General features: G+C 51.7%; 1 protein-coding gene across 1 annotated transcript in view; it reads left to right on the top strand.

Moving 5' to 3' along the window:
• Positions 1–15,113, top strand: part of LOC147097551 (C-type lectin domain family 4 member G-like) — a 141,710-nt gene extending 126,597 nt beyond the window's left edge. Inside the window, exons 9-10 of the mRNA XM_085971437.1 lie at positions 13,797–13,909; positions 14,888–15,113. Coding sequence (XP_085827563.1) covers positions 13,797–13,909; positions 14,888–15,035 — 261 coding nt within the window. The 3' untranslated portion in view covers positions 15,036–15,113. The remainder of the gene's footprint in view (positions 1–13,796; positions 13,910–14,887) is intronic.
• The last annotated feature ends 8,448 nt before the right edge of the window (positions 15,114–23,561 follow it).

Raw genomic sequence — 23,561 nt, 5'->3', positions numbered from 1 at the left:
GTGTAGGGGTTACGGGGATCGGGTGGGATATGTGTCGGTGCAGGCTCGATGGGCCGAAATGGCCTCTATCTGCACTGTGGGGTTTCTGTGATTTCTGTGATTAGCTGAAAATAGTCCATTTATATATTCAGTCTTTGGGGAGGCTTCCTGATCCATTCTGGATAGCGCCTTTCCCGACTGTCTCGCTCTTGGTGCGGAGGCGATTCTGGCACCCTGTCGTCAGTTGGGTCATCAGCTTCCGATGATACTGTTTCTGGGGTAGATGCGACCTGTACGTCGGGTTCCTCACCAGGTATGTATGGGCGAGGCATGGGGTTGACTTGTTCCTGTGACTCTAGGATCTGGTCAGCATGGCGTCTCACGATGTTCTCCCCAACGTCCACTGTGTACATTAGTGGGCCTTGCCGTGTGCATATCGTTCCTGGCTGCCATTTTTCTGTTCGGTAGTCGCGGGCCAAGACTGGTTGCCCTACATTGAAGCTCCTTGTTGGCTTCTCATGGATGTGCTGGAATTGCTTACTCTCAACATCTCTTCATACATTTGGTCTGAGCAAATCCAGGCGAGATCTTAACCTTCGGTTAAAGAACATCATGGCCGGGGCCTGGTTGGTGACTGCATGTGTCGCATTCCAGGAGGCGAACAGGAAATTGTCCACCTTATGCTGCAGCGGAATGTTGTCATTGTACATAGCCTTTATTGCCTTCTTAAAGGTTTGTACGAACCTCTCAGCCAATCCATTTGTGGCTGGATGATACGGGGTGGATGTGTAATGCCTTACCCCATTCTTCTTCATAAACCTCCGGAACTCTTCGGACACAAACTGTGGTCCGTTATCAGAGCAAATCTGTTCTGGCAAGCCGTTCCTGGCAAAAATGGTCTGTAGGACTGCAATAGTTTTCTCCGTGGTGGTGGAGGACGTTTTGATGACCTCGGGCCATTTCGAGTGCGCATCCACGGCTATTAAAAACATTGAGTCCATGAATGGACCAGTAAAATCAATATGCACCCGTTGCCATGGAGATGAGGGCCACTCCCATGGGTGTAGAGGGGCATGTGGTGGTGCATTTTGGACTTTCTGGCATCCTGAGCAGCTCTTGGTCAGGTCATAGAGTCATAGAGTCATAGAGTTTTACAGCACAGAAAGAGGCCCTTCGGCCCATCGTGTCTGCGCCGCCCATCCATCCCTGTCCAGTCTAATTCCATTTTCCAGCATTTGGTCCATAGCCTTGTATGCAATGGCATTTCAAGTGCTCATCCAAATGCTTCTTGAATGTTGTGAGGGTTCCTGCCTCTACCACCCTTTCAGGCATTGAGTTCCACATTCCAACCACCCTCTGGGTGAAAAAGTTCCTCCTCAAATCCCCTCTAAATCTCCTGCCCCTTACCCTGAATCTATGCCCCCTTGTTATTGACCCCCCTACTAAGGGGAAAAGTTCCTCTTTGTCTACCCTATCTATGCCCCTCATCATTTTGTACACCTCAATCAGGTCCCCCCTCAGCCTTCTTTGCTCCAAGGAAAACAACCCCAGCCTGTCCAGCCTCTCTTCATAGCTGAGGCGCTCCATCCCAGGTAACATCCTGGTGAATCTTCTCTGCACCCTCTCCAAAGCAATCACATCCTTCCTATAGTGAGGCGACCAGAACTGCACACAGTACTCCAGCTGTGGCCTCACCAGCGTTTTGTACAGCTCCATCATAACCTCCCTGCTCTTATATTCTATGCCTCGGCTAATGAAGGCAAGTATCCCATATGCCTTTTTAACCACCTTATCTACCTGTTCCGCTGCCTTCAGGGATCTATGTACATGTACACCAAGGTCCCTCTGACCCTCTGTACTTCCTAGGGTCCTACCACTCATTGTGTATTCCCTTGCCTTATTTGTCCGTCCAAAATGCATCACCTCGCACTTTTCAGGGTTAAATTCCATTTGCCACTTTTCCGCCCATCTGACCAACCCGTTTATATCGTCCTGTAGCCTGAGGCTTTCCTCCTCACAATTTACCACCCCACCAATTTTCGTGTCATCTGCGAACTTACTGATCATACCTTTTACATTCTCATCCAAATCATTTATGTAGATCACAAACAACAAGGGACCCAGCACCGATCCCTGAGGTACCCCACTGGACACAGGCTTCCAGTCACAAAAGCAACCTTCGACCATCACCCTCTGCCTCCTGCCACTCAGCCAGTTTATGATCCAACGCGCCAAGGCACCCTGGATCCCATGGGCTCTTACCTTCTTGACCAGTCTCCTATGCGGGACTTTGTCAAAAGCTTTACTGAAGTCCATGTAAACCACATCCACAGCATTTCCCTCATCCACCCCCCTAGTCACCCCCTCGAAAAATTCAATCAGATTTGTCAGACATGATTTACCCTTGACAAAGCCATGCTGACTATCCCCGATTAATCCTTGCCTCTCCAAGTGGAGACTAATTTTGTCCCTCAGAATTTTTTCCAATAATTTCCCTACCACAGATGTTAGGCTCACTGGCCTGTAATTCCCTGGTTTATCCCTGCTACCCTTCTTGAATAATGGTACTACGTTAGCTGTTCTCCAGTCCTCTGGTACATCCCCTGTGGCCAGAGAGGTTCTGAAAATTTGTGTCAGAGCCCCTGCAATCTCCTCCTTTGCCTCCCACAGCAGCCTGGGATACATCTCGTCTGGGCCTGGGGATTTATCCACTTTTTGGCCTGCTAAAACCGCTAGCACCTCCTCCCTCTCGATGCTAATATGTTCAAGTATGTCACAGCCCCCTTGCCCGATTTCTATGTCTGCATCGTCTTTCTCCATAGTGAACACAGATGCAAAAAATTCATTTAAAACCCCGCCTACATCATCTGGCTCTACACACAGATTGCCACTTTGGTCCCTAATGGGCCCTACCCTTTCCCTGGTTATCCTCTTGCCCTTAATATACTTATAAAACATCTTAGGATTTTCCTTTATTTTGCTCGCCAGTGTTATTTCATGGCCCCTCCTCGCCCTCCTAATTTCTTTTTTAAGTATGCCCCTGCATTTTTTATACTCCTCTAGGGCTTCTTCCGTCTTTAGTCTTTTGTAACTGCCAAAAGCCCCCCTTTTATTTCTAATGCATTTTTGTATGTCCCTTGTCATCCAAGGTTCCCTTTGCTTGTTGGTCCCACCCTTGACCTTTACAGGAACATGTTGGCGTTGTACTCTCTCTATTTCCCTTCTGAAAGTCTCCCACTGTTTTGATGCGGATTTTCCTATAAGTAGCTGCTCCCAGTCCAATTTGGCCAGATCCTGCCTTATCATATTAAAATCGGCCTTCCCCCAATTTAGAACCCTTATTTCCGGGCCGTCTTTGTCTTTTTCCATGACCACCTTAAATCTCACCGAATTGTGGTCACTGTCGCCAAAATGCTCTCCTACTGACACTTCCACCACTTGCCCGGCTACATTCCCCAGAATTAGGTCCAGTACCGCCCCCTCTCTTGTAGGACTTTCTACATGTTGGCTCAAAAAGCTCTCCTGGATGCACTTTAAGAATTCTGCACCCTCTAAGCCTTTCACACTCTGACTATCCCAATTTATATTGGGGAAGTTGAAATCCCCCACTATTATTACCCTATTATTTTCGCACTTTTCTGAGATTTGCCTACATATCTGTTCCTCTATCTCCCCCTGACTGTTTGGGGGCCTATAGTACACTCCCAGCAAAGTGCTTGCCCCCTTTTTGTTTTTAAGTTCTACCCATATGGCCTCATTAGAGGAACCCGCTAATATATCATCCCTCCTTACAGCAGTAATTGACTCCTTAATTAATATTGCAACACCCCCTCCCCTTTTACACCCCCCTCTGTCTCGCCTGAAGATTCTATACCCCGGAATATTGAGCTGCCAGTCCTGACCCTCCCTCAACCATGTCTCCGTGATAGCAACAATATCGTACTCCCATGTGTTCAACAACAACTTCAGTTCATCCACCTTATTTGCAAGACTCCTTGCATTAAAATAAATGCCTTCCAGCCCTGCCATATTCTCTTTTGCCTTCACATATTTGCTTTGCCTTCCCAGCTGACTTGTTTTTCCCTCTGTATTTGGCTGTAAATCACCCCCTACTATAGCTCCACTCTGTACCCCATCCCCCTGCCAAGTTAGTTTAAACCCCCCCCAGCAGTGCTAGCAAACCTCCCCGCAAGGATATTGGTTCCCCTCTGGTTCAGGTGTAAACCGTCCGACTTGTACAAGTCCCACCTTTCCCAGAAGCAGACCCAGTGATCCAGGAAACTAAAGCCCTCCCCCCTGCACCATCCCTTTAGCCACGCATTCATCTGTTCTATCTTCCTATTCCTATACTTACTAGCACGTGGCACCGGGAGTAATCCAGAGATTACAACCCTTGAGGTCCTGCTCTTTAATCCTTCACCTAGCTCCCTAAATTCTTGCTGCAGGACCTCATCCCTCTTTTTACCTATGTCGTTGGTACCAATGTGGACCCTCCCCCTCCAGAATGCCCTGCAGCCGCTCAGTGACATCCTTGACCCTGGCACCAAGGAGGCAACAAACCATCCTGGATTCACGTCTACGGCCACAGAAACGCCTATCTGTTCCCCTTACTATAGAATCCCCTACCACTATTGCTCTCCCACTCTTTTTCCCCCCTTCCTGGGCAGCAGGAGCACCGCCAGTGCCAGGAAGTTGGCTGCTGCTGCCTTCCCCTGGTGAGTCATCCCCCTCAACAGTATCCAAAGCGGTATACTTGTTTGAAAGGGGGATGTCCGCAGGGGTTCCCTGCACTACCTGCCTGCCTTTGTTGCTCCGCCTGATGGTCACCCCCTGTGCTGCCCTACCCTGAGGCGTGAACAACTCGCTAAACGTGCTATCCACGAGCCTCTCAGCATCGCGTATGCTCCAAAATTCATCCACCCGCAGCTCGAGCGCCACAATGCGGTCTACAAGTAGCTGCAGCTGGATGCATTTCCCGCACACATGGTCGCCAGGGACACTGGCAGCGTCCCTGATTTCCCACATAGAGCAGGAGGAGCAGAACACGGGTCTGAGCTCTCCTGCCATGACTTACTCCTTTAATTAATCTAAAAATTTATTCAATACCCCAGTTACAGGTATACTCTAGGGCGCTTTATTTACCAACTGTCCTCACCACAACAGAACCCCTAGAAATTTAACACCACAGAATTCAAGCTTGTAATGAAAAGAGAGAAATACTCACCAGCCAATCACTTACCTGCTCCCTGGTGACGTCACACCCCGATTACTTTTTACCTCCCTGCAACTACCGAGCTCACAGACTGGAGTTTGGTATGTCTCTCCTGGCCTCGCTGCCGCCGAATCTCCCTCAGGTCCCGCCTCTCGCTGCCTGCCGCCGCTGCTCTGAGGCCTCTCCTGGCCTCGCTGCCGCTTTTATACCTCGCCGCCGAGTCTCCCACAGGTCCCGCCTCTCGCTGCCTGCCGCCTCTGCTCTGAGGTCTCTCCTGGCCTCGCTGCCGCTTTTATACCTCGCCGCCGCCGAGTCTCCCACAGGTCCCGCCTCTCGCTGCCTGCCGCCGCTGCTCTGAGGCCTCTCCTGGCCTCGCTGCCGCTTTTATACCTCGCCGCCGAGTCTCCCACAGGTCCCGCCTCTCGCTGCCTGCCGCCTCTGCTCTGAGGTCTCTCCTGGCCTCGCTGCCGCTTTTATACCTCGCCGCCGCCGAGTCTCCCACAGGTCCCGCCTCTCGCTGCCTGCCGCCGCTGCTCTGAGGCCTCTCCTGGCCTCGCTGCCGCTTTTATACCTCGCCGCCGCCGAGTCTCCCACAGGTCCCGCCTCTCGCTGCCTGCCGCCGCTGCTCTGAGGCCTCTCCTGGCCTCGCTGCCGCTTTTATACCTCGCCGCCGAGTCTCCCACAGGTCCCGCCTCTCGCTGCCTGCCGCCTCTGCTCTGAGGTCTCTCCTGGCCTCGCTGCCGCTTTTATACCTCGCCGCCGCCGAGTCTCCCACAGGTCCCGCCTCTCGCTGCCTGCCGCCGCTGCTCTGAGGCCTCTCCTGGCCTCGCTGCCGCTTTTATACCTCGCCGCCGAGTCTCCCACAGGTCCCGCCTCTCGCTGCCTGCCGCCTCTGCTCTGAGGTCTCTCCTGGCCTCGCTGCCGCTTTTATACCTCGCCGCCGCCGAGTCTCCCACAGGTCCCGCCTCTCGCTGCCTGCCGCCGCTGCTCTGAGGCCTCTCCTGGCCTCGCTGCCGCTTTTATACCTCGCCGCCGCCGAGTCTCCCACAGGTCCCGCCTCTCGCTGCCTGCCGCCGCTGCTCTGAGGCCTCTCCTGGCCTCGCTGCCGCTTTTATACCTCGCCGCCGCCGAGTCTCCCACAGGTCCCGCCTCTCGCTGCCTGCCGCCGCTGCTCTGAGGCCTCTCCTGGCCTCGCTGCCGCTTTTATACCTCGCCGCCGCCGAGTCTCCCACAGGTCCCGCCTCTCGCTGCCTGCCGCCGCTGCTCTGAGGCCTCTCCTGGCCTCGCTGCCGCTTTTATACCTCGCCGCCGCCGAGTCTCCCACAGGTCCCGCCTCTCGCTGCCTGCCGCCGCTGCTCTGAGGCCTCTCCTGGCCTCGCTGCCGCTTTTATTGCCGCCGCCGCCGAGTCTCCCACAGGTCCCGCCTCTCGCTGCCTGCCGCCGCTGCTCTGAGGGGGTCCTCGATTTGTTTATCGATTCCCGGCCACCACACATAAGCCCTGGCAAGGCTTTTCATTTTAACCCCTCCCAGATGACCCTCATGAAGCTCATTGAGCACTCTATCCCTTAACTTGGGTGGAATTACCACTCGGATCCACACATCAAGGTCCCCCGGCACACTGACAGCTGTTCTCTTCTTGTCGAGAATGCTGGCAACAGTGAGTCGCCATGTGCTGGCCATCCCTTCACCGTCAAATCATATACCCGAGACAGTGTCGGGTCATTTCGGGTCTCCTTTTCTATACGAGCGTTAGTTACCGGTAGGTATTCAACTATAGTCGAATGAAATATTTCGACAGGATCCACTGCTGGTGCTTCCTCCGCAGTAGGCGGTGGCAGGCGTGATAGCCCATCAGCATTTCCATGCTGTTTCGTGCCCTTATATTCAATCTCATAGTGGTGTGCCCCTAGAAAGAGTGACCATCTTTGTAGTCGTTGCGCAGTCATCACCGGAGCGCCTTTCTTCGGATTAAAAATGGAGACAAGAGGCTGGTGGTCAGTCAGCAAGGTGAATTTCTGCCCGTGCAGATAGTGATTGAACTTTTTCACTCCCCACACTAGGCTGAGGGCCTCCCTGTAAACCTGGGCGTAGTTACGCTCGGCTGAGGTTAGTGATCGTGACGCAAAGGCTATTGGCCTCTCTGAGCCGTCTGAGAATTTGTGCGACAGCACCGCTCCAATGCCGTAGGGTGACGCATCACACGCCAACCGAATTGGTAGTGCTGGGTTGAAATGGGCCAATACCTCTTTTGATGTGATTAGTGTTTTGCTCTTCTGGAAAGCTCGTTTACATTCGTCACTCCACTTCCATGGCACTCCATTTTGCAGTAGGGTGTTCAGTGGGTGTAGTATTGTAGACAAATTTGGCAAGAACTTATGGTAGTAGTTTACCAGCCCGAGGAACGACCTCAGTTGTGACACATTTTCCGGTGCTGGAGCCTTGACTACTGCCTCAATCTTTTCTGGGGACTTATGTAACCCCTCTTTATCGATAACGTGGCCACAATACGAGATCTGTTTTTTAAAAAACTCGCATTTGGGGCGGTTAGCTCGGAGCCCATATTCCTTCAATCTAGTGAGCACCTGCTGCAGGTTGGTGAGGTGATCACTGTCATTTTCGCCCGTGACCAGGATGTCGTCCAAATAACACTGGGTCCCTGGGATCCCTTGCAGGACTTGTTCCATTGCCCTTTGCCAAATAGCCGGAGCTGATGCTACCCCGAATACCAGCCGGTTGTATTGGTAGAGACCTTTATGGATGTTGATTGTGAGGTATTTTTTTTATGCTTCTTCTACCTCCATTTGCAGATACGCCTGGGCCAGATCAATCTTAGTGAAGCGTTTCCCTCCAGATAGCGAGGCGAAAATATCTTCAATCCGCGGAAGTGGATATTGCATGGTGTGAAGGACTGGGTTCACTGTTACCTTAAAGTCCCCACAGATGCGAACCTTCCTTGGCTCCCCAGGCGTGCTGCTCAACGACTTATTCATCACAGGGATGATGGGTGTAGCCCACTCGCTCCAGTCTACCTTGGACAGTACTCCTGAACGTTCCAAACTCTCCAGCTCTGCTTCGACAGCTGGGCGGATCGCATAAGGTACCGGTCTGGCCTTAAAAAATTTTGGGCTTGCGTTTTCTTCGATTTTAATTGTTGCTGTCATGCCTTTTAGTGTTCCGAGTCCTTGCTGGAACACTTCTTGCGCATCGGTTAGGATCTTTGACAGTCGCCCAGGTGTGACGTTGTCATCCTTTTTGGCAGCCACAGTCAGTGCTTGTATGGAATGCCAATCCAGCTGTATTTTCCAGATCCATTCACGTCCCAGTAATGGTGGTCCTCCATCTTGCAATACATACAGGTCTAGTTTTGGTGTTTCCTTACCGTTATATATAACGGTCAGCCTTATTTTTCCTTTGGGGTAGATTTTTTGCCCCGTGTATGTCTTCAAAATAATTTTTGTGTCTCTCAAGGGTATGTGTGAGAATAGCCGCTCGTAGTCCCGTTGGTTTATAACTGTTAGGGCTGATCCTGTGTCCAATTCCATCTTTACCTGGAGTCCTGCTATCTTGAGAGTGACCCAAATGGTTCGGTGATCCTCCGTTTTGATCACATTATGTAGTTTCAGACAACTCAGCTCCCTGTTTTCGGAGTCGGTATCACTCTTTTGTTCGCCTGACCTATTCTCCGTCACCTTATGTACCTTCTTGTACTTTTCTTCTGGAGATTTCTTATTGCTGGTTTTCTTTCCCGACCTGCAGACTCGTGCTATGTGTCCTACTTTTCCACACTGTCTGCACACTTTGTCTTTGAACCAGCAATCATTGTGGTCGTGTGTTGTTCTGCCGCAGCGATAGCACTTCTCTGTTCTGTATGGCATTTCGTTTGTGCCATATTCTTGCGGTCTCTGTTGTATCTCTGCAGCATCCTGTGCTGCTGCTTCATATGATACCGCAATGCTGAAAGCCTTGTCCAGCGTAAGGTCCTTTTCAGATAAAAGCCGTTTCTGGGTTCCTTCACTTTGAAGCCCACACACAAACTTGTCCCTTAAGATATCTGCCAGTCCCATTCCAAACTGGCAGTTTTTCGATCGTTTGTGCAGTTCTGTTAAATATTCAGCATTGCTTTCATCCTTATGCTGGTTCCGTTTGTGAAACTTGAATCTTTCTGCTATCAGCAGCGGTGTGGGGTAAATGTTCCTGTAGTATCGTCACTATGTCTCCAAAACTCTTTTCCACTGGCTTCGCTGGGGTTACTAGATTTCGTAATAAGCCATACGTCTTTGCACCCATTAAATTTAACAATACCGGCATTTCTTGTCATCTGACACCTCATTTGCCTTGCAGTATACCTCTATTCGTTCGACATATGTAGTCCAATCTTCGACTTCATTGTCAAATGCGGTGATACTGCCACTCTTCGGCATTTTGGGTGTGGTTTAAAATGGCGTCTCCCGCGCTTTCCTTCCTCCCCCGCTGCTGCCAACGCCGCTCTTGGCGGTCCTCGTGGCAATGGCGGCGCCCTGTAGGTTTCGCGCGCTTCTCCTGCGCTGCTGCCAACGCCGCTCTCGGCGGTCCTCGTGGCAATGGCGGCGCCTCGTGGGTTTCTGCGCATCTCTCTCCCTCTCCTCGACGCTGCTCGGCCCCTGAACACCGGCTGCGCCCTGTGCGCTCTGCCCTCTCTCTCTCTCTCCCGTCGACGCTGCTCGGCCCTTTGCTGTGCCACTCGGTCGGGCTCTAGCCCACTGCTGTCCAGGAAGGGTCAGCACACTACCTGTTGCCAGCCCGTTTCGCTGGACCACCGTGACTGGAAAGCCAAGCCTGGCTCTCAACAGCCTCCCCCGCAATTCCCGAGTCTCTGCTGGATGACTGGATTGTTGCCCGTGGTCGACGCCTGTGTCTCTGGCCTTGACCTCCAATCTACTGGTCTCCAGGAACGAATCCCTGGGAGGTGATGCAGAGTTGCAGGTAGGATCGAATTTGCCTCGTCGCCAATGTTGTGTCCGTCAGTAGTAAGACACAGACTGCAGGAGAACGGTGCAACAGGTGTTTACTCAACGTTGCTCACTCTGGAACTGAACTGTACAGATTACTACTCAGTGCTATATACAGGTGTGGTCACTGCCGGTACTACAGTAAACATGAGCTGTAAAAAGTAGTTCCCCCCCTTAAAGGTATATACATTACAGGTCATGTATTCAATGTCCTGGTACACCAGTTATTACGGTAATGTGGCATAGCATTATGGGTATGACTCAGAAGTGGATCCTTCATCTTGGTGCTCGTGCAATAAGATTGTGCCTTGCCTCCAGTTGGTAAGAGATATGTTTCTCTGCTACACCATGTAAATAAACAGTTGGGTTTTGTTCCTAATATCTCGCTTCTCTCAGTTTCGGACCTTACCACTCGGATATCACAAGCATGTAAAATGAAAGGGGGAAAAATTCAGTTGCTTTGCGCCTCCCGTTAGCGCCCTAAGAGGACGCTAATGGGGCACAAAGCAACCAGCACCCGGGCGCGGTGATGTTTGCGCCGCTTGCAAAATTGATCAGACATTTTTCGGCAGAGCTAAACACTACCACCACGATTTCCTGCGCCCGCAGATCGTGATGTCAGTCGAGCGTGCAATACCCTGGTAGTGCCCCGGACCGGATATTGAGCATCGCCCCCTGCCTTTCCGCCTGCCACTAGCAACAACAGGTTGAGGGGAACGTTTTGCAGTTGGGAAGGGACTGGGGGAGCGCTATTTAAAGGCGACCGCTTCCTGCCTATTTTTTGTCGGTGACATTTTTGCACCATGCATTCTGAGAGAGAGAGACAGACTTCTGGAGAGATTCAACACTATGTGAAGGAGTTTTGGGTACTGAGCAGCACTTTGCAGGTTCATTTTGATTTGACCATCCTTGCATCGATTTAGAAGAGACTATGGGGGCTGCACTCTGAGCACTTTCCCTGGGTCTCTCCATTGTTCTTTCCAGCAGATTTGATGTACAGGTCTCTCCAGGCCGAGATTCAAGGCTGCAATGAGCAGGATGTGGATGGAGAGCAAGATCGACCCTCCCCTTTAAGAACTGGCTAGCGCCAGTGTGTCTGTGTTCCATTGCTGACTGACATCACATGAGCTTCGCCAGCGCTCTGAGGTAGCGCATCGCTCCTTGGCGTTAGCACCTTAAGAGAGGTGTGTAGTGCTTGATTTAGCGCTCCAATCACCTCCAGGGGCGATAGAAGCCAAGTTTGCAGTCAGAGGCGATAATTAGCTAAACTTTACGCCCAGCCAATAATTGTGCCCCAACCGAAGCGATACCGAATTTCTCCCCCAAAAAGATTAGTGAAAGTAAACATGGGTCCCTTAGAGGCAGAGATAGGAAACATTATAATGGTGAATAAGGAAATGGCAGAGAGGTTAAACAAATATTTTGAATCTGTCTTCACAGTAGAAGACACAAAAGACATATTGGAAATATTGGGGAACCAAAGGTTTAATGGCAGTAAGGAAATTAAAGTAATTAATATTAGTAAAGAAGTAGTACTGGAGAAATTAATGGGACTAAAAGCCAACAAATCCACTGGGCCTGATTTGAAAGACGTGGCTGCAGAGATAGTGGATGCATTGGTTGTGATCTTTCAGAATTCCCTAGATTCTAGAACAGTCCCCGTGGATTGAAAAGTAACACATGTAATCCGACTATTCAAGAAAGGAGGGAAAGAGGAAATGGAACGATCGGCCAGCTAGCCTGACATCAGTAGTAGTGAAAATGCTAGAATCTATTTATTAGGGGCATGGTAACAGGGCACTTAGAAAATCAAAATATTATTGGACAGAGTCAACAAGGTTTTATGAAAGGGAAATCGTGTTTGGAGAAATCTATTCGTTTTTTGAGGGTGTAGCTAGCAGGGTAGACAAAGGGGAACCAGTGCATGTTGTGCATTTGGATTTTCAAAAGGCATTTGTTAAGGTGCCACACAAGAGGTTGTTACACAAGATTAGAGCTCATGAGATTGGGGGTAGTATATCAGCTTGGATTGAGGATTGGTTAACAGACAATAAACAGAGAGTAGGAATAAACGGGTCATTTTCGGGTTGGCAGGTTGTAACTGGTGGGGTGCCGCAAGGATCAGTGCTTGGGCCTCAGCTATTTACAATATATATCAATGCCTTAGATGAGGGGACCGAGTGTACTGTATCCAAGTTTGCTGATGATACAAAGTTAGGTGAGGAGGACGCAATGAGTCTGCAAAGGGATATAGACAGGTTAAGTGAGTGGGCATATGGTGGCAGATGGAGTATAATGTGCGGGAATTTGAAATTATCCACTTTGGTAGGAAGAGTAGAAAAACAGTCTATTTTTGAAAAGGTGAGAGATTAGTAAATGTTGGTGTGCAGAGGGATTTGGGTGTCCTTGTACGTGAATCACAGAAAGTTAACATGCAGGTACAGCAAGCAATAAAGAAGGCAAATAGTTGTTAGCTTTTATTGCAAGGGGGTTGGAGTATAAGAGTGAGGAAGTCTTGCTGCAATTATACAGGGCTTTGGTGAGACCACACCTGGGGTAATGTGTACAGTTTTGTTCTCCTTACCTAAGGAAGGATATACTTGCCTTAGAGGGAGTGCAGCAAAGGTTCACTAGACTGATTCCTGAGATGAGAGGGTAGTCTTACGAAGAGAGATTGAGTAGATTGGGCCTATATTCTCTGGAGTTTAGAAGAATGAGAGGTGATCTCATTGAAATGTATAAAACCCTTAGGGAGCTTGGCAGGGAAGATTCTGGGAGGTTGTTTCCCCTGGCTTGAGAGTATAGAACTAAGGGTCACAGTCTCAGAATAAGGGGTCGGCTAATTAGGACTGAGATGAGGAGAAATTTCTTCACTCAGAGGGTGGTGAATCTTTGGAATTCTCTACCCCAGAGGGCTGTGGAGGCTCAGTCGTTGAGTATATTCAAGACTGAGATTGATTTTTGGATACTAAGGGAATCAAGGGATAGGGCGGCAAAGTGCAGCTGAGCTGGAAGATCAGCCATGAACTTATTGAATGACGGAGCAGGCTCAAGGGGCCGTATGGCCTAATCCTGCTCCTATTTCTTATATTGTTAATCGGCAGCACCGCCAAGCCAGATGTCCACACGCACACATTCCGGCAGGGATCACCGTTTAATGATCGGGAACAGGAATTCTTTCAGTTTTGTTTCTTCCTGCCTAGCCAAACAACAACTTGCATTTATATAGCGCCTTTAACATAGTAAAATGTCACTATATGCCTTGCAGCAGCATAATCAGACAAAACTACAAGATCACGCTGTAATTGCACTCTGCTGGCAGTGGTAGCGCTGCAGCATGACCAGTGGCAGGAGGGTGTAATTACAGCGTGAAAAGTTGACATAGCCATTTTTCATTATAAATGTGGACAGAGGAATTTAAAATGGAAAATATATAAAAATAAGGAGAGAATATAAGATTCTAAAATGGGAACCAAATTGCAGTCCAAAACCCCTCCAGCACTACTTCACCCGAAGACTTTCTGTGTGCAACGCCACACAATTAGTTCATTTTAAAATATTGTGATGGTGATCAATTTTTACTTTAATATGTGTTGATTTTTTTTTTTAATTGTAGAATTTTATGAGCGCCAACATACAGAATCAGCACCACTGGATAGGGCTCAGTGACCTTACTGTGGAAGGGCAATGGCACTGGGTCGATGAGACTGACAGTAAAACCACCGGAACGTAAGTTTGAAACGTTACTGCTATATGGTCACACTTTCTCCCAACTCACAGCAGAGAAGGGTAAGCACGGACTGCAGCGGTTCAAGAAGGTGGCTCACCACCACAATTAGCAATTAGGGATGGGCAATAAATGCTGGCCTTGCCAGCGATGCCCGCTTCCCATTATAGAATTACAAAAAAGCAGACCGAGTGCCCTCCTTTGCAAGGCTGGTGTGGCACTGAACCAGGAAAATCCCAGGTTCCAATCCTTGCTCCGAGTCAGATTCGCTATTCCTATTCGAGGTGGAGGTATAGGCACGATTCACCACTGTGACCCTGGGCTAGGCGGGAGCAAAGAAAACCCGCCCGCATTCCTGCCCCTAATCATTTAGCGGTGATTCCTGCTGGAATGTGTGTGCACGCGTGGACACCTGGCTTGGCTGTACAGCCTGCCAGCACTCGCTGTTTAGGTTCGCACATGGTCACTTGAGTGTGGCAATGGGCGGCAATGGTGCCCATGGAACTGTACCCGGGCATGAGTCAGTTCCTGCAGGAGAAGCATTGAGAGAGTCAGAGGGGAATAAAGGAACTAAGACCGGAGTGGGGCCACTGATCACCAAGAGGGGATTCGGCCCCTCGAGCCTGTTCCTCTTTGAAAGAGCAATTCCATTAGTCCCACCTTCCTGCTCTTTCTCCACAGCCCTGAACATTTTCCCCCTATAAGTATTTATCCACTGGGGAACTGAGAATGTTTTCCTTATTTCACAGAAAATGGAGAGGCAGATAATTGACAGATACATTCCTTCGGTTAAAGCACAATGCAACGCTGCTTGAACATCATTAAATCACATCTGTCATCTTTCAAAAGATTAGATCCCGTGCAAATGGATTGTTTAACATTTGTTAATACTCGGTCAATTCTACCGAGCCCGACAACCCTGGGCTGAGCCACGTCTCCTTGCTCTCTGGTTGATTCTCCTGCCATTCTCTGCATTGCAGGTTCTGGGCACCGAGACAGCCCGATAATGAACATAAAGGCGAACACTGCGCTCACACATTCAGCGACGGGCAGTGGAACGATAACAGATGCACGGACACCTATAAATGGATCTGCGAACGTCCCTCATTTTCATATTTCATGAATTAACCAGAAGTGACAATGTGCCGACACTGGCTCTGCTAAAGGTGCTGCAGGAAATGGTCGTAACAAACAAAGCTCAAAGTGGGAAAGATGGGGAGGGGGAAGGGGGGATTTGTGGGGAGGGGATTTGTGGGGAGAGGATTTGTTGGGAGGGGGAGGGGTGGTGATTTGTGGGGTGGTGATTTGTGGGGTGGTGATTTGTGGGGTGGTGATTTGTGGGGAGGGGGTTTGTGGGGAGGGGGAGGGGGAAGCGTATCAAGGCGAGGGAGGTCAGTGCCGGGAATCTCTGTCGCCCTGGGTGCTACGGTTGGCCTCAGTACCTCTGGCTGGTGAGTGGAGGTAAATCGAGCAGCGTTCTTGCGATCCATCGGCATCCCCTGAACCCAGGGAAGTGGGTAAGGACCAGAACCAGGAGCAGGCTCGGCTGTGATGCCCCTCACAATCGAATAGCCAGATGACACTCAATGGCTCAACACATGAAGAATGGCACTAGAGGGTTCCTGGCAATGGAGATGCCACAGCCCAAGCGAAGGGGCGAGTGGGAAAAGAGATTAAAATTTGCTGAGGTGCAGCCGCACAATCCCCCTTCTCATCCCCCTCCTCCTCTCCAACTCCCATCCCCTCCTCCTCCTCCTTCCCCTCCTTCCATCCTCCTCCCCTTCCCCCCTCCTTCCATCCTCCTCCCCTGCCCCCTCCTCCCACTCCTCCTCCCACTCCCTTTCCCGGGATTAATGTGAACGAAGGGTAATTTCTGTTGAAGAATGCGTTGAGGAGAATCAGGTGTTGAGGTGGGTTGGACTTTCACCTCGGTGGGGGGCCTGGGTTCAAGCCCACCTCTCGAGAGATGGACGTCCCCACTGACTGTGAAATGAGTTTAGTCAGTCTCAGCCCATTGTTATTGGCAATGGGACCAAACTGGCAGCCTCGCTCAGAGAGGCAACAGGAGGGCTGGTGTGGGAGATGGGGAACTAACAGAATGGGAGAGGGGAATCTTCTGAGACTGGGTGGAGTGGAGGGAGTGATTGACGAGAGCCTGAAATGGGAAGGATTTCCGTTCACATCCCTCACCTTGATGAGCAATGGTTTTTATTTTTAAAGTGTTTGAAATATCTCTTTTTGCTTTATGAGCCGCTACAAGTGAATCATTTCCCTTTGCTTCATAAGTGCTGGTGGGCTTCAGAATTTCCCTCGCTTTACGCTACTCCTCGTGGGGGTGCCCACAGCTTCTGCCCCCAGTCGCAATGTTTAAATGAGGCTGAGCGGGGCTGGGCTTGGGGCCGAGAGGAAAGATATAACTTGCATTTCTATAGCGCCTTTCACAGCCTCAGGCCGTCCCAAAGCGTGAAGTGTAGGCACTGGTGTAATGTAGCAAACACGGCAGCCAATCTGTGCACAGCAAGCTCCCATAGCAAGTGGTAAAGCGCTTTGGGACATCCTGAGGTTGTGAAAGGCGCTATAGAAATGTAAGTCTCTCTGTTTGTTACTTTAATGTTGCTTTGTATTAACGGGAATGTGTTGGTTCCAGTGTGGAGTGTGGAAAGGAGCCAATCTGTATCTGACATACATGAGTGTGCGACGTACTGTATATGAAGCAGAAGCATTTAATTCAACTAATAAATGAATGTACAGCCACACGGGCAGAGCAGGCCCAAGAATGTGTAATGCTGCCCTGTGCCACAATCCGAGATGAACTCTCTCTATTCTAGTCTGAATAAACATTTCTCTCATATACAACAAAGGGATCTTTCATTCCATCAAAACTTGGTGGCCCGGGGGAAGGGAGGGTCACAGTAGGTACAGGATGTTTTTGGCCCATTTTTTAAATTCCTCCCAAGAGTCTGGGCTGTAATGCCCCCCATGGTTAAACAGCCAGTGGTCACTCACTGTCAAGGTTCACACGGGAATGTTAGCCGCAGGCAAGATACTGGAGAACAGCCCAGTGCCTGTGGAGCCAGCCATACCCCAGTGTGAGGCACAGCACTGGGGGGCAGGGGGAGGAGAAGGGGGCAAATCAGCTGATCTGACCGGAAAATCCAATGGGCAGTGACAGAATAGAAAGGTGTTGATTGCAGGCCTCCTTTTGAAAGCTGGGTGATGTTAACCTCGATTCTGCAGGATGGGAACCATCAGTAACCAAACTCTGTTACAGTCACCACCAGCACACCTCAGCTGGAGACAGGACAGGCCAGGGAAAGACAGGCAGGGTCTGCACTCCCACCCACTGCCCAGCCACACCCTGCTGGGACCCACACTCACCAGCCAGGGCTGGCTCAGCCCTGAGGGCGCTCGCTGTGGAATAGCCTGTTGCCCTTCACCGTCTGGGCTCACGTTCAAGAGAAGAGGGGAGACGGGGCAGGGGAGAGAGGGTAGAAGGGGTGGGGGAAGAGGAGAGATGGAGAGAGAGGGGAGATGGAGGGAGGGGAAAGAGGGGAGATGGAGGGTAGTGAAGAGGGGAGATGGGGGGTGGTGAAGAGGGGAGATGGAGGGTGGGGGAGAGGGGAGATGGTGGGTGGGGAAGAGGGGAGATGGAGGGTGGGGAAAGGGGAGATGGAGGGTGGGAGAGAGGGGAGATGGAGGGTGGGAGAGAGGGGAGATGGAGGGTAGTGAAGAGGGGAGATGGAGGGTGGGGAAAGAGGGGAGATGGAGGGTGGGGGAGAGGGGAGATGGTGGGTGGGGAAGAGGGGAGATGGAGGGTGGGGAAAGAGGGGAGATGGAGGGTGGGGGAGAGGGGGGATGGAGGGTGGGAAAGAGGGGAGATGGAGGGTGGGGAAGAGGGGAGATGGAGGGTGGGGAAGAGGGGAGATGGGGGGTGGGGAAGAGGGGAGATGGAGGGTAGTGAAGAGGGGAGATGGGGGGTGGGGGAGAGGGGAGATGGTGGGTGGGGAAGAGGGGAGATGGAGGGTGGGGAAGAGGGGAGATGGAGGGTGGGGAAGAGGGGAGATGGAGGGTGGGGAAGAGGGGAGATGGATGGTGGGGAAGAGGGGAGATGGAGGGTGGGGGAGAGGGGAGATGGAGGGTAGTGAAGAGGGGAGATGGAGGGTGGGGGAGAGGGGAGATGGAGGGTGGGGAAAGAGGGGAGATGGAGGGTGGGGAAGAGGGGAGATGGATGGTGGGGAGAGAGGGGAGATGGAGGGTGGGGAAAGAGGGGAGATGGGGGGTGGGGAAGAGGGGAGATGGGGGTGGGGAAGAGGGGAGATGGAGGGTGGGGAGAGAGGGGAGATGGGGGGCGGGGAAGAGGGGAGATGGAGGGTAGTGAAGAGGGGAGATGGGGGGTTGTGAAGAGGGGAGATGGAGGGTGGGGAAAGGGGAGATGGAGGGTGGGGAAAGAGGGGAGATGGAGGGTGGGGAAAGGGGAGATGGAGGGTGGGGAAAGAGGGGAGATGGATGGTGGGGAGAGAGGGGAGATGGAGGGTGGGGAAGAGGGGAGATGGGGGTGGGGAAGAGGGGAGATGGATGGTGGGGAGAGAGGGGAGATGGGGGTGGGGAAGAGGGGAGATGGGGGTGGGGAGGGAGGGTAGAAGGGGGGGAAGAGGAGAGATGGGGGTGAGGAGAGAGGGGAGATGGAGTGTGGGGAAGAGGGGAGATGTGGAGTGGGGGAAGAGGGGATTTGGAGGGGAAGAAGAGGGAAGAGATGAGATGGGGTTGGGGAAGTGGGGAGATGGGGAATGGGGAAGAGGGGAGATGGAGTAGAAGGGAAGAGGGGAGGAGGGAAAGGAGGTGGAACATATGGATGTAAAACCTTTTTAGAAAATAGAAAAGCTGAGATATGCAAATCAGACCTGGAAACTTAAGAAGAAACTAACCGGAACTCCAAACAGATCATTTGTGAAAATGCCGTGTAATAAAATGCGGGGGAAATCCAAGAATATAAACTTTATTCTTTGGTCCTACACTGTGTTCTGGGCCTCAATGTCTCCCAAGTCTCGGCTGTGTTCCCTGTATTTAAAGTGTAAACTCCATCTAATCAGAGCCCGGTAAATACAGCCGGCTGCTGGAGACGGGAAGATGCAACAAGCAATGAAAGGTGTTGTGGGCGAGTATTGTCCGCACAGTCAGACATATTCCAGAGATAAAGTTGCCAGGTTTCAGATTGAAAGACTGGCAGCCTTTGAGAAGCGATATGTCAGCGCTCTGTCACTGCCCACACTCAGCAGCTGCTGACCCAGGCTCTCCTGGTCTACACACAGCAGTTTGTCAACAACCAATAGTTTTTGTGATTTGACACACAATCCTGAGCCGGTGTTTCTGTAACATTGCCCGGCGCCGAGCGGGCGAGAGGGAGGGAGGGAGACAGACCCGGCTCCTGTATTGGCACCGTGTGGCTCAGCAGCCCAGTACAGAATGGCCGGAGGGGACTGAGGATTATACACAGCTCAGGCCAGCTTCTAAAGCTGTTGCCCCACAGCTGGGGGGGGCGGGGGGCAGGGGTGACCGTCATGGTGGAAGCAGATTCAATAGTAACTTTCAAAAGGGAATTGGATATATACTTGGAGAGGAGAAAGTCGCAGGGCCATGGGGCACGGGCAGGGGAGTGGGACTCATTGGAGAGTTCTTTCAAAGAGCCGGCACAGGCTGAATGGCCTCCTTCTGTGCGGTCTGATTCTATGAACCTATATTGATCAGGACCCAGGCTAAGGCTCCCATCACAGCCAGCAGGGTAAGGAGACCCTTACCCCACCAGGCCCAGAGACGGGAGGGCACTGTGCCAACACATGCCACCCATCGACCCCGACCCTCCTCTGATACACTTACAAACTGGCTCACTTCACTTTGGAAAAGGAACCAGGAGGAGGCAGAAGCCTCGAGTCTTGTTAGTCCGGTGGGGTTGAGTGAAGGGAATGAATCAATAATCCAGACAGCTCTCCCCCTCCCATGGGGTTTCGAAAGCAGCTCCAACACAGAGCTGGGCCGTGAACACACAGGGACAAGCTGCCAATTTAATGCGCACCAGACCAGATACCCTGCCGAGCGTTACAGGATTTTCAAGAATGACACAGAATCTACAGCCCAGAAGCAGGCCATTCGGCCCGACTGGTCCATGCCGGTGTTTCTGCTCCACACGAGTCTCCTCCCACCCCTCTCCATCTCACCCCATCAGCCTATCCTTCTATTCCTTTCACCCTCATGGGCTTATCGAGCTTTCCCCGAAATACATTTATTAATGACGCTAATCTGCAACAGTGGAGCAGTTTACCACCACTTACACCCATGAGATTTGTGTTCTGGACTCGCTCTCTCAGGTTATTTACATAGAAAAACAAGACACCAACAAGTTAGCGAGAACTAAAAAGAGAAAATGCTGGAAATACTCAGCAGGCCTAGCAGCATCTGTGGAGAGAGAAACAAAGTGAAGGTTTCAGGAGGGTGACCTTTGGTCAGAAGTTAGCGAGTAGTTTGTTTTTTCACCGCCCAGTGTTTGTGGACTGAACTCTTGTGTGAGCCTCACCTCTCGCCCAAGCCAAGAACCCAGAGCCACAACAGGCAATGTAGAGGAGCAGGAGAGCTGGCACAGATACCCAGCAGAGAATTACAGCCACAAAGGACAACCCGAGTCACTGGGAGGAGAGTTACAGGAACATTAGGAACAGGAGCAGGCCATTCAGCCCCTCGAGCCTGTTGTGCTATTCCAGGAGATCATGGCTGATCTTCAGTTTGAACACTGGCTGACACAAGCAAAGCGAGAAATGACCACATCATCGGAACAAAGTGTTACAGTTTATTAGACAGCAAAGTACCGGGGCTGTTGTCAATTCTGGATAAATTATTACTGGGAAAACACAGCTCACCGTCCCAGTGCTCTGTGACTGTGCTTTCTTTTGGTCTCATAGTAACCCTGTGATAATACTACATAAATATATCATAAAAAGATAGCATAGGAAATCGAACGTGACTCAAATAGCTCGGGTATCACCACAAATATACATTCAGAACTCTCCAAAATTGCAGGTCTACAAAAATAAATGTGAAGCAGGCAGGCAAAGGAGGAGAGTCAAGCAAGAACAGGGTCCTTCTGCCTGGACGGTTTCCCAGGAAGCCTCTCGGCAACAAGTGGAGTTGGAGGAACCACAGACTGTCACCATGTTCATGGGATGGCAGAGAATTCGTCCCGGAGAGAGGCAGCGGGTCCAAGAACCACCAAAGAGCAACGGACAACTGGCTGCTTGGTCGACCTTATCTCAGCTCGTTGGGCCGTCCATGGCAATTTAACACCAGGTGGGTTTGTCAGGAACTGGCAGTAGATTCTGATATGGTCATCAGTCAGTCAACCATTGATCTCATGGGAAGGGACATGAGATAGAGGCACCAAAAAAGAGGGGAGGGGAGGAGAGGGGAGAGGGGAGGGGAGGAGAGGAGAGGGAGGAGAGGAGAGGGGAGGGAGGAGAGGAGAGGGGAGGAGAGGAGAGGAGAGGGGAGGAGAGGGAAGGTGAGGAGAGGGGAGGAGAGGGGAGGAGAGGAGAGGGGAGGGAGGAGAGGAGAGGAGAGGGAAGGGGAGGGGAGGAGAGTGGAGGAGAGGGGAGGAGAGGGGAGGAGAGGAGAGGGGAGGAGAGGGGAGGGGTGAGGGGAGGGGAAGGGAGGAGAGGGGAGGGGAAGGGAGGAGAGGGGAAGGGAGGAGACGGGAGGGAAGGAGAGGGGAAGGGAGGAGAGGAGAGGGGAAGGGAGGAGAGGGGAGGGAAGGAGAGGAGAGGAGAGGGAAGGAGAGGAGAGGAGAGGGGAGGAGAGGAAAGGGGAGGGAGGGGAGGGAAGGGGAGGAGAGGGGAGGGGAAGAGAGGGAAGGGGAGGGGAGGAGAGGGGAGGAGAAGAGAAGAGAGGAGGGCAGAGGGGAGTCATAGAGTCGTAGGCCTAGAAATTCGGTATCGCCCCGTTTGGGGCGTTAGATCTGGCGAAGTGCTAAGAGTACCGCCAGCTGCGACTTAGCGCCACCTGGCGCGATATTGGGTCGTTGCGCCCCTGAAGGTGTTTGCGGCGGTAAATCAGGCGCTGCACGCGACTCTTAAGGCGCTAACGGGGAGGCGCTACCCAATATCGCTGCGGTGGGGCGCAGTGCAGGTGCTTTCAATAATCACTTTCCCTGAGACACACTGGCACCGGCCAGCTCTTAAAGGGGCAGGTCAATTGGCATCACCAGACACACTCACTGCCTTGTAGGCCTTCAAAGCGGTGGGAGCCTACCTGTGGCGCACCAGCCTAGCAAGACATGGAAAGGGTGAGGCAGAGGGCGGAACGCCTCACTGATGGGGCATTGGATGCTTTGGTTGGCGCAGTGGAATCAAGGCCAAGGAAGATGGTCGGAATGTGATTTATGTTTTGGACAGTCTCCCGGGTGTGAGAGCCAGTTATGTGTCAATGTATTAGTTTTGCTTTCTGTTGCCATAGCTTTCTCATGTTTGAAGGAACCACATTTTGTTTAATGAAACAATTTCTTCATTTACAATGGCCATGCCTGCTATTTACATGCATCTTGCCCTTCACAGGCTTGGGGGTATCAGACCGGCTGCAGATCTGGCTGAAGCAGCTGGTACAGCTCAGTCACCACCTCCTTTCTAAATCGCAGCCTTCTGACACACTGCTCCTCCGGCATGTTCCTGTAGGAAAACTGTTGTCGGAAAACCCTGCCAGCGTATGGTCTGCTGTGGCGACATCTGTTGGCCCTCCTCCATCTGGCCATGCCCGCCCCCCTCTCCCAGCGTCTCAGTGCCCTTTCCAGATGATTCAGCAGCAGGACGTTCCCCTCCAATGCAGGCCCCATAATAAGTGCCCACAGGAAGGTTCCCCATTGTCAAGGCTCACCAACAGCAAGGCGATGGTCAGAAGGGTGCTGTTCCTCTGCCAGCGTGGGCCCAGTGGTCAAATGGCTCTCAGTGTGCAGGTCAGCAACTCTTTGTAGCTCTCAAGGAAGTTGTGCACCAGAAATGTGTGCCGTTTTTAAACCACACCAGTCCCCTTTAAATAACGCTCCTTCAGCCCGAGAGCGACTTGGTAAGGCCCAGGAAAACTGTCACTAATAGCGCCAGGCGCTACGGAGGGGGGCGCCACTGAATTTCCCGTCTGGGGCGCCGAAAAGGCGTTGCACACTCAGATGACATCATAATTAGCCTGCGCCCATGAGCGGGCGCTAAGCGTTAGCGCCGGCGCTAAATGCATACTCAATATGGGGCGAGGCGCTAAACGCCTTGCGCCCCACCGGAATTTGGCTATCGCCCCAGTTATTGCCCTCTTTAGGCGCTAATCCCTGGCGCAACCAACCAAATTTCTAGGCCATAGAGTTATACAGCACAGAAAGAGGCCCTTCGGCCCATCGCGTCCGCGCCGGCCATCAAGCCCCGTCCAATCTAATCCCATTTTCCAGCATTTGGTCCATAGCCTTGTATGCCATGGCACCTCAAGTGCTCATCCAAATGCTTCTTGAATGCTGTGAGCGTTTCTGCCTATACCACCCTTTCAGGGAGTGAGTTCCAGATTCCAACCACCCTCTGGGTGAAAAAGTTTTTCCTCAAATCCCCTCTAAACCTCCTGCCCCTTACCTTGAATCTA

The sequence above is a fragment of the Somniosus microcephalus genome, chromosome 31 (genome assembly GCF_052327205.1).
Source record: "Somniosus microcephalus isolate GS21.2 chromosome 31, FLI_Smic_1.0, whole genome shotgun sequence".
Lineage (NCBI taxonomy): Eukaryota > Metazoa > Chordata > Chondrichthyes > Squaliformes > Somniosidae > Somniosus > Somniosus microcephalus.
The sequence above is the reverse complement of the archived record's forward strand: the minus strand, read 5'-3'. Positions and strand labels throughout refer to the sequence as shown.